General features: G+C 36.6%; 1 protein-coding gene across 2 annotated transcripts in view; it reads right to left on the bottom strand.

Annotated features, from left to right (window-relative positions):
• Positions 1–13,091, bottom strand: part of col2a1b (collagen, type II, alpha 1b) — an 89,349-nt gene that overhangs the window by 44,187 nt on the left and 32,071 nt on the right. For both annotated transcript variants that reach the window (XM_052101271.1, XM_052101270.1), the window contains 8 exons: positions 11,651–11,704; positions 10,708–10,761; positions 10,544–10,597; positions 10,387–10,431; positions 8,712–8,765; positions 5,499–5,543; positions 5,235–5,288; positions 4,363–4,461 (listed from right to left, as the gene is read on the bottom strand). In XM_052101271.1, coding sequence (XP_051957231.1) covers positions 4,363–4,461; positions 5,235–5,288; positions 5,499–5,543; positions 8,712–8,765; positions 10,387–10,431; positions 10,544–10,597; positions 10,708–10,761; positions 11,651–11,704 — 459 coding nt within the window. The remainder of the gene's footprint in view (positions 1–4,362; positions 4,462–5,234; positions 5,289–5,498; positions 5,544–8,711; positions 8,766–10,386; positions 10,432–10,543; positions 10,598–10,707; positions 10,762–11,650; positions 11,705–13,091) is intronic.

Below are 13,091 nucleotides of genomic sequence, written 5' to 3' on the forward strand. Positions count from 1 at the left end.
TATTTGCCATAATACTAAGTTAGTGCATGGGCTTAATTAGCTGGCCTAAAAACAACATAATAAAAACCGGTTAAAACTCCTTTGGACTAAAATCATTTTTAAAACATGATTTTGATCTATTATAAAGTATTTGACTACATTTTTGGTACCTGCTATGAGTATCAAAAGATGGACCGGTCCAGCAGCAAAGAGGTGCAAACAGTAAACTGAACTGTTTCATGGGAATTCTAAGGGGGGAGTGGAATAGACCAACTGTGATTTACCTGAGGGGACATATCAAAAATTGTAATATTGATAAATGTGATTTAGCCTAACAAAAAGCTTTTTATATTAACTAAAATTATATCCATGGCTACGATTTAAGTTAATGTATTATGTTTGTTCCTGGACATGTGTTGTTAGAGGTTTGTAAATTTTGTTGGAATATTTGGCATTTCCCCCTAATGATATAGACTGCTGCTTGCTTTAGAGTGATACAGATATTATGATCCATGCACAACATCTATTCTGGTTCCCTCTCACGACTCACATAAGTTAGGAGTGCCAGTCACATGCACAAAAAAACACCTGTCTGACATCACAACTGTGCTTTCGAGACAAATGATGTCAAGACATTTAAAAGGCTGCTTCATCATGAATTTGTATTATTTTCATGGACATTTTGACGTTACTGTCTCTTCAAAGGACTAAATGGAAACATAACAGTTTAGTTCAATTTATGCCTTAAAACTGTAAAGATCCTGTCATTTTCCGAGGACACATAATTTAAAGAAGCATTTAAAAGTAAGACCCACAAGGAAATCACATTAGCTAGGTTAACCCGTTTAATCCCAAATTTTACCCAGCTAAGTGGGCACATGCATTTTACTCCTTGGATAGCATCGATACGTCCCGTGATACCCATTTCTTTTTTCTGCATCTGGCCCCAAATAGAAAAAGTTTGGACCAGGGGTGGTCTACACACTAACTGCAATACATGGTTAACCAAGACATAATTTAGTGCATCTGTTCTTTTTCTGTATTTTTTGTAGCAGATAGAGGACTCACCTGATTTGTTTAAAAATAGTTTCCAATTAAGGAGGCAGTGTCCTTTTTTACATTATCTTTTCTTCTGTACATACAATAATAGCTACATTACTCATAACATTCATAACGAAACATGTTTTGTTTGCACCCAGAAGACATGATTAAAGGCCTTCGAGATCATATTGCTTTCCTTTTGACTTTAGTCACACATGTGACCTTTTGGTAATCCAAAAGTATTTAAAGGTAATATGATTACATTCCTTTCTTATTGTAGTCATTTTATTAGTTAACTTATTACATTTTTACTAGCTAATACGTATTTTTAACTTAGTATATTTTAAAAGTAACCCTCCCAGCGCTGCTAGTTTCTGAAGAGCATGGCCCTTGTTATGCTTGCTGTTATTTGTTCTCTGAGAGGGTTAAGAGGCTAGAGCAAACGCAACTTTCTGTCATTTGAAATACAAATTTTCTACCATGTGGATTCTGATTTTATTACTTTTTTTGCTGTATTTTTCTTTTCTTTTTACTTCTCAAAATTGTTTATGTTGGACGTAATGTTTTTACTTGCTTGAGTGAGTTCTAATAAAAGACACTTTCACTAATACACCCTCATTCAGTCCCTAGTTTTGGGATGGTCAATAGTGGGCAGTAGTGAGTGGTTTTGGGCAAGCTGAGGAAACTATAGGAGGAGCCAAGGCAGGAGAGGAGTGTACAAAGATGGAATATTGAAAACATTCTCAGGGTGTTTCCAGTCAGGAAACCAGGTGGAAGTCCCTACATCACCAGTTTATAGAGATGCACTGATATCAATTTGTACTGATACAAGTACGAAGTACCTAGTTTTAGGTATCAGCCAATACAGAGTACTGATACGATTAGTTTTAAGTTTGTTTACGTATGCCATTCTATTTGTATTTGATATCTTGATGTAACCAATAAAAGTGTTTTCAGTAATTAAAAATGACAATTTAGGAAAGTTTTACCAGTTTTATGTTTCACCAGGTTGTAGCTTACCTTCAAAAGTAACTACTAAAAATAACTCCTTTCTCTTTTCCAGCGTTTTATACATAATACGTATTTTTGGACAGTGTTTAGGACAACAAAGACCTTCTGGTGCAAGTCAGATGAAAGCACTCTTTTGCTCTGGAAGAACCAGTTTGGTAAAGCATGACATTTTAATCTGTGACAAAGCAGCCATTCAACGCATGAGATACAATATCAATGAACATCGCTTGACATATCTAAGAGAGGAGCTTGATCAGATGCTGGCTATGAACATAACGGAACCCTCCCAAAATGACTGGTGTAGCCAGGTGGTATTGGTTCCTAAAAAGAATGGTAGTCTTGTGTGGACTTTTGACATCTTATTCTGTGTCTAAATTTGTTTCCTACCCAACACCTAGGATTGATTTACTAATTTATTGTCTGGTCAAGGCTAAATGGCTGACCATTATTGATTTATGTAAGGCTATTGGCAGGTCCCATTAAGTGCTCGATCAAAATAGTTGACAGCTTTACATTTTTTCTGTTATGCCCTTTGGTTTACATGGGGCCTTAGCTACATTTCAAAGACTCATTTACCAAGTCCTGTCTGGCCTCAATTATCATGCATCAGCTTACCTGGATGACATTATTGTTTATTGCTCATCCTGGGAACAACATCTCCAACATTTGAAGGAAGAGTTTCACCGCATTCAGGAAGCAGGTCTCATAATTAATGCATCTAAGTGTGCCTTTGCTAAAAGGTAGATGGTGAACCTACGGTATGCAATTGGTCATGGTGTCATCAGACCCTAAATTAAAAAGATTAAGGCCATATAAATCTGTCTTTTGCCACAGAGGAAGACCCAGGTCCGGTCATTCTTTTTTTTAATTTATTTCTACACGTGAAGCATCCCTTATCGATCTGACCCGAAATAATTGCCCAATCAGATACGCTGGACCAAGAAAGCAGAGAAAGCATTTCAGGATATAACAGCTGCTTTATGTGATGATCATCACATAAAGCATACATCAGCAGGAAGCTGTATACAAGGGATGTACGGTATTCTACAGTTGAGAAGGAGTGCCTGGCGGTGAAATGTGGCCTAGATACCTTTAGGTACTACCTCCCAGAGTTTCTCCTTGAAACTGATCACAGACCATTACAGAGGAAGGACCTAATGTGATATATAAATACTAGAATTACCCACTGGTAACTCTCTATACAACCTTATAAGTTTACCCTCCAGCATTTCCCTGGAAAAAGTAATACAACAGCTGACTTCCTATCCCATATAAAACCAGTTAAATTTGCTTCTGACTAAAATGTGACCATAAAACTGGATTAAAACCGCTACAATTCCTTTCGACTAAAATATCATTTTAAAACAAGATTTTGATCTATTATAATTTATTTTACTAAAATGTTTGATACCTGCTCTTAGAATTTCAAGATGGAATGGTCCAGCAGCCAAGAAGTGCAAACAGGAAACTGAACTGTTTATGGGAATTCTAAGAGGAAAAGTGGAAAAGACCAACTTTGCTTTGCCAGAGGGGACATAGGAAATGTTTGATCTTGATTAATACAGTTTAGCCAAACAAAACACTTTTTATATTAACTAAAATTACATCCATGGGAGTTTAGTTAATGTATTATGTTTGTTCCAGGACATGTTGTTAGTGGTTTGTGTATTGTTTTGTTTTTGTCATTCACTTATCCTCCTTTGTCGTTCTGAAACAAGTGTACCAGTACATTAATTTAATGTATCAATGGGATGTCTCTATACTTAGGCCATTGACTATGAGTATAAATGTATGAAAGTTTTGCAAGTTCCATCTAGACTTTTTTAGTGATGCTGTGGCAGAGCATGTTAAACATATGCAAGCCAATTTTTTGTTTATAGTGTATGACATAAAGTAATGTCCTGCTAATAAAGCACACGATTCAGTTGATCAATGCATATTTGCATGATGCATATTTACTAGTGTACAGACTAGTACAAAAGGAATTTAATTTAACATTGAGACTACCTACTAACTTTCTTGACCCTGCTGAAAAACAGCCTAATCTACCAAGATGGTTTTCACTGGTCTGGGCAGTCTTGTCAAGTTTTTTTTCCCTCCAGAAGGGCTTTCAGAAGATTTGCCTTTTTTTAAGTTGTTATTTAGCAGATACAGTAATCCAAAATGACCCCTTTGGTGTCTTGATCAAAGTGATCAAACCAACAACCTTCTAGTTACCAGCCTTGAATTTTAACCAGTCCTTTGTTTGTTATATTTATATCATGATATCTCATGACAAGCCAAAGACATTTTGTTAACAAAAATTGTTGTTTTTTTCCTATGGTGACTCACAGAAGTTCCAGAAGGTCCAGGAGATCCAGGGACACCCGACTCTCCACGAGGTCCTTGTGCTCCCTCAGGTCCCCTGGCTCCGGTCGGCCCTGCTTCACCCTAGAAAAAACAAAACACAACTTGAACATGATACAAATTACTCAATTGTCTATTATCTTGACTTTATTGCAGGACTGTTTCTTCTAATGGATAACAACATTTCCAAACTTCATTAATAATGTTATATGATTGCAATTTTGGTATATATTACCACGCCCATTTATTCGTGGTATTAAGAAATGCTTCAGTTGATCTGATCACAAATGGCCAGCAAGAGTTTTAAACTTTGCAGGTTGCACAGCTTTAAAATAATATAACCATTTGATCTGAAAATGTGAAAGAGCGCACACATACTGCATGCCTGCATGAGAACTTCACAGAACCTCTTCAGTGTGTCTGATATAGACATGCGCTGACAGATGAGAAGCACACTCATCTAAATCTCAGTTAACACAGGTACTCTAATAAAATAACAATGTGCATTCCACTCAAAATGTCATTTCTGCAGTGAGATAAAAATGTGGAAGTATATTAGAAGCAACAATGTGCAGACTGTTTGTGGTTTATCATTATACAGTACCACACTGACATGGTAATTAAGGTATGTTGCCATGAAATTAAAGACCCTTCCTTTGAAATCTGAACACATGTGGTCACAGAATATGCATCTGAGACACATGTTAATACCAGGTATAAATGCCAATGTGTCTCATCTGAAACACATCTTAATACCAGGTCTACACAGGGACAAAATGGAATGACAAATGTGAGATATGCATTATAAGGCAGTACTTTATGTCTGATTTGGGACAGAGAATTAAGAGATGTAGCACCTTTGTACCAGGGGATCCAGGGAACCCCGAAGCTCCAGCAGGACCCAAAGGACCCTAAAAAACATTAAACAAACACAACACTGACATTACTGACAACAATACGCTACCTTAAACTAAGCACAATAAACACAAGATAAACTGTATGCAATGCTGACATTACTAACATTACAATGCCCCAATACTAACCTTAAATACAGCACCTTAATATAAGCATTCGTATAGAGTTATTAAAACTGATGAAAGTGTTAAAATCTCAAAACATACCGGAGGACCAGCAGGACCAGGCAAACCATCATTTCCACGAGCACCCTGGTACAATACAAACACATACAGACATTTAAAATAATGCAACCTTTCTTGTTGTGTGTATATACAGATACATCTCCAAAATTTTGAATATTGTGGAAAAGTATCGTGGATTCATTACACATAAAGTGAAATATTTCGAGCCTTTTTTTTGTAATCTTGATGATTACAGTTTACAGCTCATGGAAATCAAAAATCCAGTAACTCAAATTAGAATAAAGAATTTATAATACAGAATACATGTCGGCCTTGTGAAAAGTATGTTCATTTATGCACTAAATACTTGAAAATCCTTTTCATCAATTGCACCGTGGCATGGAGGCAATCAGCCTGTGGCACTGCTGAGGTGTTATAGAAGCCCAGGTTGCTTTGATAGTGGCCTTCAGCTTGTCTGTGTTGTTGGGTCTGGTGTATCTCATCTTTCTCTTGGCAATGCCCCATAGATTCTCTATGGGGTTCAGGTCAGGCGAGTTGGCTGGCCAATCAAGCACAGTAATACCATAGTTAGCAAACCAGTTACTAGTAGTTTTGGCTGTGGGCAGGTGCCAAGTCCTGCTGGAAAAGGAAATCAGCATCTCCATAAATCTTGTCAGCAGATGGAAGCATGAAGTGCTCTAAAATCTCCTGCTAGACGGCTCCATTGACTCTCGACTTGAGAAAACACAGTGGATCCACAGTGGAAACCAGCAGATGACATGTCACCCCAAAGCATCACTGACTGTGGAAACTTCACACTGGACTTCCAGCACCTTGGATTCTGTGCCTCTCCACTCTTCCTCCAGACTCTGGGTCCTTGATTTCCAAATGAAATGCAAAATGTACTTTCATCTGATAAGAGGACTTTGGACCACTGAGCAATAATTATTTGAAGTAATTTGTGCAAAAGGAGCCCCGATCAAGTATTGAGTTCATCAATTGACATACTTTTCAGAAGGTCAACATTTCTGTATTATAAATTATTTACTCTAATATAAGTAGTGGAAACTGAAATCAGAGAAATACTGAAAAATCTCATAGAATTCAAATTCATCTTAGATGTCTGATAATGATCCAGTGATGTTATGCATGAAAGTTTGTAGACTCTCACTTATTATCTACTGCCTACTATGCAGTAAAGGAAATAAACTAGATGTGCTTGCAAGGGAGTAGTAGAATAGAGCTGTTCTGTCATGATGTCAATCTATAGGCCAATTTGGGATTCACCATGGGCTCCCTCTGGAATTTCTTTAGACACACAGAGTCTTTAGACACACATTACAAGGAATGATTCAAACCAAACGTTTACTCTCAACACGTAGTGAAAGGATCTTAGTACTAAACTTCTTGCCCACAAGAAATCTGAAAATGTACCAGCCAGTGGCTGATCACTTTAGTAGCACAACACAAGTGTTGTTACTTGTGTTGTAGAGGGTTGCCGCATGGAGTAAAAAATCGCTCTTGGGATTTAAGAATCGATATCGCGAGGCATCTAAAGCCCTGTATAAAAATCTATATTTTTACCCTGCCCTACAATCATATATCAAACATAAATTTTGATGCTGCTCTGTCTTAAAAATCAAATTAGGTAAGCTACTAAAAAGTTGCTTTAGTAGAACTGCAATGGTTGTCCGACTTGTCACACACATAAATTTACATTATTGTGGTAGCTGTACTGCGTACATAGCAACAAAATTATTATAATTTTTAAATTCCTAATTGATGGATAACTGTGTAATTTATATCATACAACAAAACGTGAGTATCTTGTTAACCACACATTATTTTAGTCATAATTCGAAAACCATAAAAAATATAGATTATTTGTTAAATAGGTCATGCCATTACAAACTTTGATTAGAAGCTATATTATTTGAAAATCTGACAAAAAGACAAAAAGTACAAGACTGTGTACAGTCTTTCCTCAAGGCATGAACTACAGTCCCATGAAGCATTGCGAATGATGTAGTTGAATTACAAATTAGGGAAAAATATTAAATTACTGATTTTAAGTAGTTGGTTATAAGTATAAAACAATATATCTTAATTTTATTGCAAAATATTCAGTTATTTACAAATGTATAAGTAGTTTGAGAGTGCAGGAAGACCGGTATGTCGTGGGTGTGGGCGATCGCTTCAGGACTTGTTTGGCATGATTTGTTGGAATTCGATTCTCTGATTGGTTGATTGTTTCCCTTCAGCGCTCATGGTAGGTCTGTATTAATGTTGAAAATTGATTCGCCTGTGGAAAATAGTTATGGGATTTGAACTTCCTGTTGCGCTCTACTCAGTATACAATAAAAATGTATTCAGTCACTTATGTTTTGAATGATGATCGTATGTAATGCAAATGGGAAAATTTCAAACATTAATCTTAAATTTGTTACGTTTTTAAAAGGAAAAAAAGAGAGTTGGATAAACGGCTGAAATGATCTGAGAGAAAAATTACCAACAAAACAAAGTTTGAATGAATCGATTTCCAAAAATTGGGAAGAAAAAGAGCTAGAAAAGGTAACTTTATCAAGACAAACTTTGATTGCTGGCACTACAGTGTTGGAGTTGGCATGACAATTTTCCCATTATTGTATGTGGCCAACTTTCCCTGTTCTTGCAAAGCCATTGCTAATGTAATCTGAGTGCATGCTAAGGGGTTCTGAGTAGCCAAGACATTGCTAGGCTGCTGGGGAGTGCAAAGTGGTTGCTATGATATTGTGTGTGATTGCTGGAGATTGCTAGGCAATTGCTGAGATCTTCTGGGTGGTTGCAACGGCATTGCTAAAGTGTTCTGAGTGGTTGCTTAGGCATTGTTAGCTGGTTACTATGACATTGCATAGGAGTTTCAAACATGTTCTGAGTGATTGCTAGGTGTTGAGGGATTTTTTATTCCTGTCTGATACAAAACTGAAATGGCTTTGTATTAGAAAAATGTTTGTTGTTAGAAATTTTTTTAGCAAACCAAGACATAATATTCTGAAGGCCTCTGCCAAGTTTGGTGGATTAAGCTTGAAAGCTTAAGGAGTTAGAAATGTTGGTCTTAGAAGAAGTTGTTTAAATATAATAACAGCATGATGACTTTGTCAAGCCAACATAATACATTTTTAGAGGAATATACAGTACAGTTGTGTACATATCCGACAATATTCTGTAGATCATCCAAATGAGAAGGTTCATGAAGGTGAAGTGTGTGATTCTTACAGAAGCTCCAGAAGGTCCTGAGCGTCCTCTTTCACCAGGCAGACCACGAGGGCCCTGAAAACAAACACACATTTACTTACATGCACAAGTCATTTTCCAACAGAATATCAACTTTGTCTCAGAGATTTCTAATATAATCCCTTTATAGAAATACAAATAAACACAAATGGATCAATTGTTGTTATACTGTAAGAGTATAGAGCTTTACAATGGGAGAGTTTAATGAGAGATGTTTGAGTTCATATTAAGATCTCTGACTTTTAATTGCAGACTTTGGTATCTTGGCATTATTGAGATCCCTTCTGAAACTCCAGAGGAGACAAATATGAGATTACTAGGGTCTATTTCTCATGTGGAACATCTAAGAAGAAGCAGCAGCAAAAGTCACCATTTGGTCTGCGTTTTATTTCATTGCTTTGCAGGAGAAACAATAGAGATATTTAAGAGATTTATATTGTGATTTTACTTTCTTACTATGGGATAATATGATCATTTGTAATGCCATATTACTGTATTTTCTCCTTGATATGATATTTCTTTTTATGAGGACTTGCTCATCAAGAGCAATCAAGAGCATCTTCTCTTGGTCAGAAGTTGTAATGCAGTACAAGATTATGAGATGGCACATATAGGAATCAAAAGCTGGAGTTTACCATGTGTGCTAAGGTTTGGATGAAACAGATTTTTTATTTATTGATAATTTAAATAGAAGTTTAGCTGTCTATGGAAGCTTTGGGCAATAATGGGATAGTTTACCCAAAAATGAAATTCTGTCATCAATTACTCATGTCATTTCAGGCCGATTTGACTTTCTTATGTGGAACCCAAAAGGAGATGTTTTAACGACTATTCTGGGGCATCTCTTCAATACAATGACTGCTGTATTGTGACTCGTGTTATATTTCAGGTCTTCTGATAGCGTGTCATTTTGGTGATATATTGGTGGAACCACGGTTTTGGTGAGATGTTTTATATGAATGTACAGTATAAGTTATGGTGTGTACGTACATATTAGTCTTAAGAGATATTTTTACAGGAAGTGTTCTTGCGTCAGTCTGCGCTATTCTTTTTGGTCTATGTACGCATATGTGTCAGACGGGCACTTTTTGAGCATCTCACTTTGGTTGCATTGTGTCTTATTGGTTTTCAGTGTCTTGTGCCATTAACATTGCGTTTTAGGATGTTGTGTCAAGTTAAGCATAGTTTAAACCTTTGAAAAGTGCACTTCGAAGCTCTTCTGCATTCTGTTCTTGCTCTGTCCTGTTGTATCTAAATGCAAGAATGCGTCCTGCTGTGTGAGGCTTCTCATTTTGTGCTGCCTGCTTTTGGTAAGTGTGCCTATAAAGCAAAAATCTTGCTACCCCCTTCTCACTGCCACCCCCTGCTGACTGTAAAAACAAAGTTGGTACTTTAAGCTTGAATTGCTCTGATGGTAGGAAAAATCCTTATCAGGGAGATTTATCCATGGTCAGGGGGCATGGTTATTTGTGTTCATGTTTTTTTAACACATTGTTTTAATACACTAATAATAAGTATGAAAGAATTAGCAAAATACTGTTTTAAATGTAGATGGAGTACCTTGTCATACCTATCCCTAACCCTACTTTGTAAAGGGGAACTAATTTAAATTTGGCAAAAGTTTGCTGTTTTGAGTAATTTGAGTCCAAACTCTTACCATTGGTCCAGGAGCTCCACTCTCTCCAGAAGACCCCGCCTCACCCTGTGAGAGAGATTTGAAACTGAATGATGCTGAGTGATATTAAGATTCAACTACTGAATCACTCTTAAATGTGATGATAAAGCTGAGCTAAGGTGATTTGTGAAGATCATACTTTAGCTCCAACTGCTCCAGACTCTCCTTTAGCTCCATCAAGACCTGAATAACCCTAAAGACATGAAATGTGAAAGACTTTAGCAATACAGTTGACTATTAACAGATTTATATAAATAAATAAATAGTACCACATGATGAAATCATGAAAAACTTTTCACTAACTCTGTGTCCTTTGATTCCAGGTAGACCTGGAGTTCCTGGAAATCCACGAGACCCCTGTGTTTAGAGAGAGAGAGTGAGAGAGAAAGAGAGGAGGTATGAGTTGAATGAAAGTATTCAGAAATCTCCTATTTCTCCATCTGGCTTGCGGCAACAACAGCAGCAGCAGCAGCAGCCTCACATCTGGACTAAAGCTTGAGCTGTGCTCAACATTCAAATCTTGTGATCAAAACACTTTAAATGGGTCATATCATGAGTTGTCAAATTTTTCTTGATATTTTGAGGTCATTGTACTATAAAAAAGACATATACTGTACATTTTAGAATGTAAAACTTCCTCTCCAAAAAGCACATTTATCGTTTTGAAATCGACCATAGTGACGTCATAATGTGGTGCTCATTTGAATAGCCCTGTCTCCACAATATACATAATCGTTGTGTTGAAAAGAAATGGCTGATGTATTTCAACACTGAAAGTATTGTTACTATAGTTTGCTTTAAACCGACAAAAAGATTAAGGTTTCAAGTAAGGTCCCCAGACATTGTTGCGTTCCTGGTTGTGGAAAAACTGCAAATCCTGTAGAAGGCTCCCAACATTGAGAATGTCTTGCTTTTTCGAGCAAAGTTCCATAATGTATTAATGAGGACTTATATGTTTGTGGAACATTTCTTTATGGATTCTTTAGAGAACCAAATTTCAGGCTGTGCTTTTGCTCTGTAACGATGTTAGCCAATCATAACAGTGGATGTGTATTAAAGGTGAAGTACACAAAAACAGAGCATTTCAGGGCAAGAGACAGCATTGAAAAAAGTGTGTGTAATTCTACATATATTTTTTGTGCAAAAAAAAAACAAAACACTTTACTAACATTATTAGTGAACCTCAACGGGGGAAAAAATGCATGACATGACCCCTTTAACACTGATTCAGCTATAAATCATTCACCTGAGGGCCAGGAGGTCCACGCTCACCAGCTTTACCAGCTTTACCGGCTTCACCCTAAAAAACAAAAAGACAAAAACATCCATTTCAAATAAAACTGTAAGTGATCTAAGAGACATCTATTGTACATGTGTGGCTGAAGTGAACTAATAGTTTTTGGGGCACTGTAAATCAGATATACTGATATGAAACTAAATTAGCAGTGAACTTACAGACAATGCTTTGAAAATACATGGATGAATATGAATTTACCAATGGTTTTCTTATTTAAAAGCTTTTGCTACTGTACTAACTGTAATGTTATAAAGAGTATGGTATATCTCTTGTGGTTCAGTGTGTTTTGTTGGAATTTAGGAAGGAGGAATGGAAAGAATGGAGTTGAGTCTAAATGGAACAGATGGTGAGAACATTACTGTGGAAAAACACCTTGGCATTTGTACTGAGAGGAACATTACTGAGTGCTGAGATGATGTTGAAGTTACTGAATTGCAGTGGTGATATAAGACTGATTTGTGGAGATTTGGTAGTTGGTCTTTACAGAAGAGATGGGTACATTTTTAAAGTGTTTTATAGTAGAACACATTTAGTACATGTAGTCTGTTCATTATTATTACTACTTATTAATTCATACAAACACTGCAATATAAAGGGTGACCATGAACCCTTAATCACAGTATAAGGATTTTCAGCTCATCTGATTTTCGCTGTCCCATTTGTTTACTTCAGTCACACACAGGGGTTAAATTGGGATTTTAGAGGTAGCAGAACCCTAAAATCGGAGGGAAAAATCAATAAATTCTCATGCTAGTATACACATAACTATAGAGCATCCCCACGATGCTTGTGTAAATAACAAAGATTTTGTCTGAGAAAGACTTCACTATTTTATTCTCTGTTGCTTTGCTTTATTTATGTTTGTTTCATTAACTTTCCATTGCAACCTGCAGCAGAACTGATGCAATAATGCTGTTTTCCTCTTACAGTACGTCTAACTCCAGGATTCACCCCATGTAGTTGAGTGCACATACTTGGACGTGAGGGACAGTAGTCTATATTTTAAATGGGTGTGAATAAATTGGTATAGTTTTTAGTGTTTTTCCTTTTTTCCCACTGTAATCCAGAAATGTTGAATTCTCCCACTTTTGCATTTACATGGCCACATAATCCGCATTCTCCGGGGGAAACCTAGGTGTGTTAAACTGCTTTCTCTGAATCCTTACACGACGCAAGTAAACCGCCATTTTAATATACATGATGTTTCATAATTAATCTTTATTATTTACAACTAATAATATTTTCACAGTGGTTTGAACTGCAAATCAGAATGGATTTTCTGCCGGCTCTTGCCATTTTGTGTGCAATATGCATCAGATGGGCCATGAATGCCATGAATGGTCTGTGGGTATTCTCTGGGCATGCCATCTGAGGGTGAGACTAAACACCT

This window comes from Xyrauchen texanus, chromosome 32, assembly GCF_025860055.1.
Source record: "Xyrauchen texanus isolate HMW12.3.18 chromosome 32, RBS_HiC_50CHRs, whole genome shotgun sequence".
Lineage (NCBI taxonomy): Eukaryota > Metazoa > Chordata > Actinopteri > Cypriniformes > Catostomidae > Xyrauchen > Xyrauchen texanus.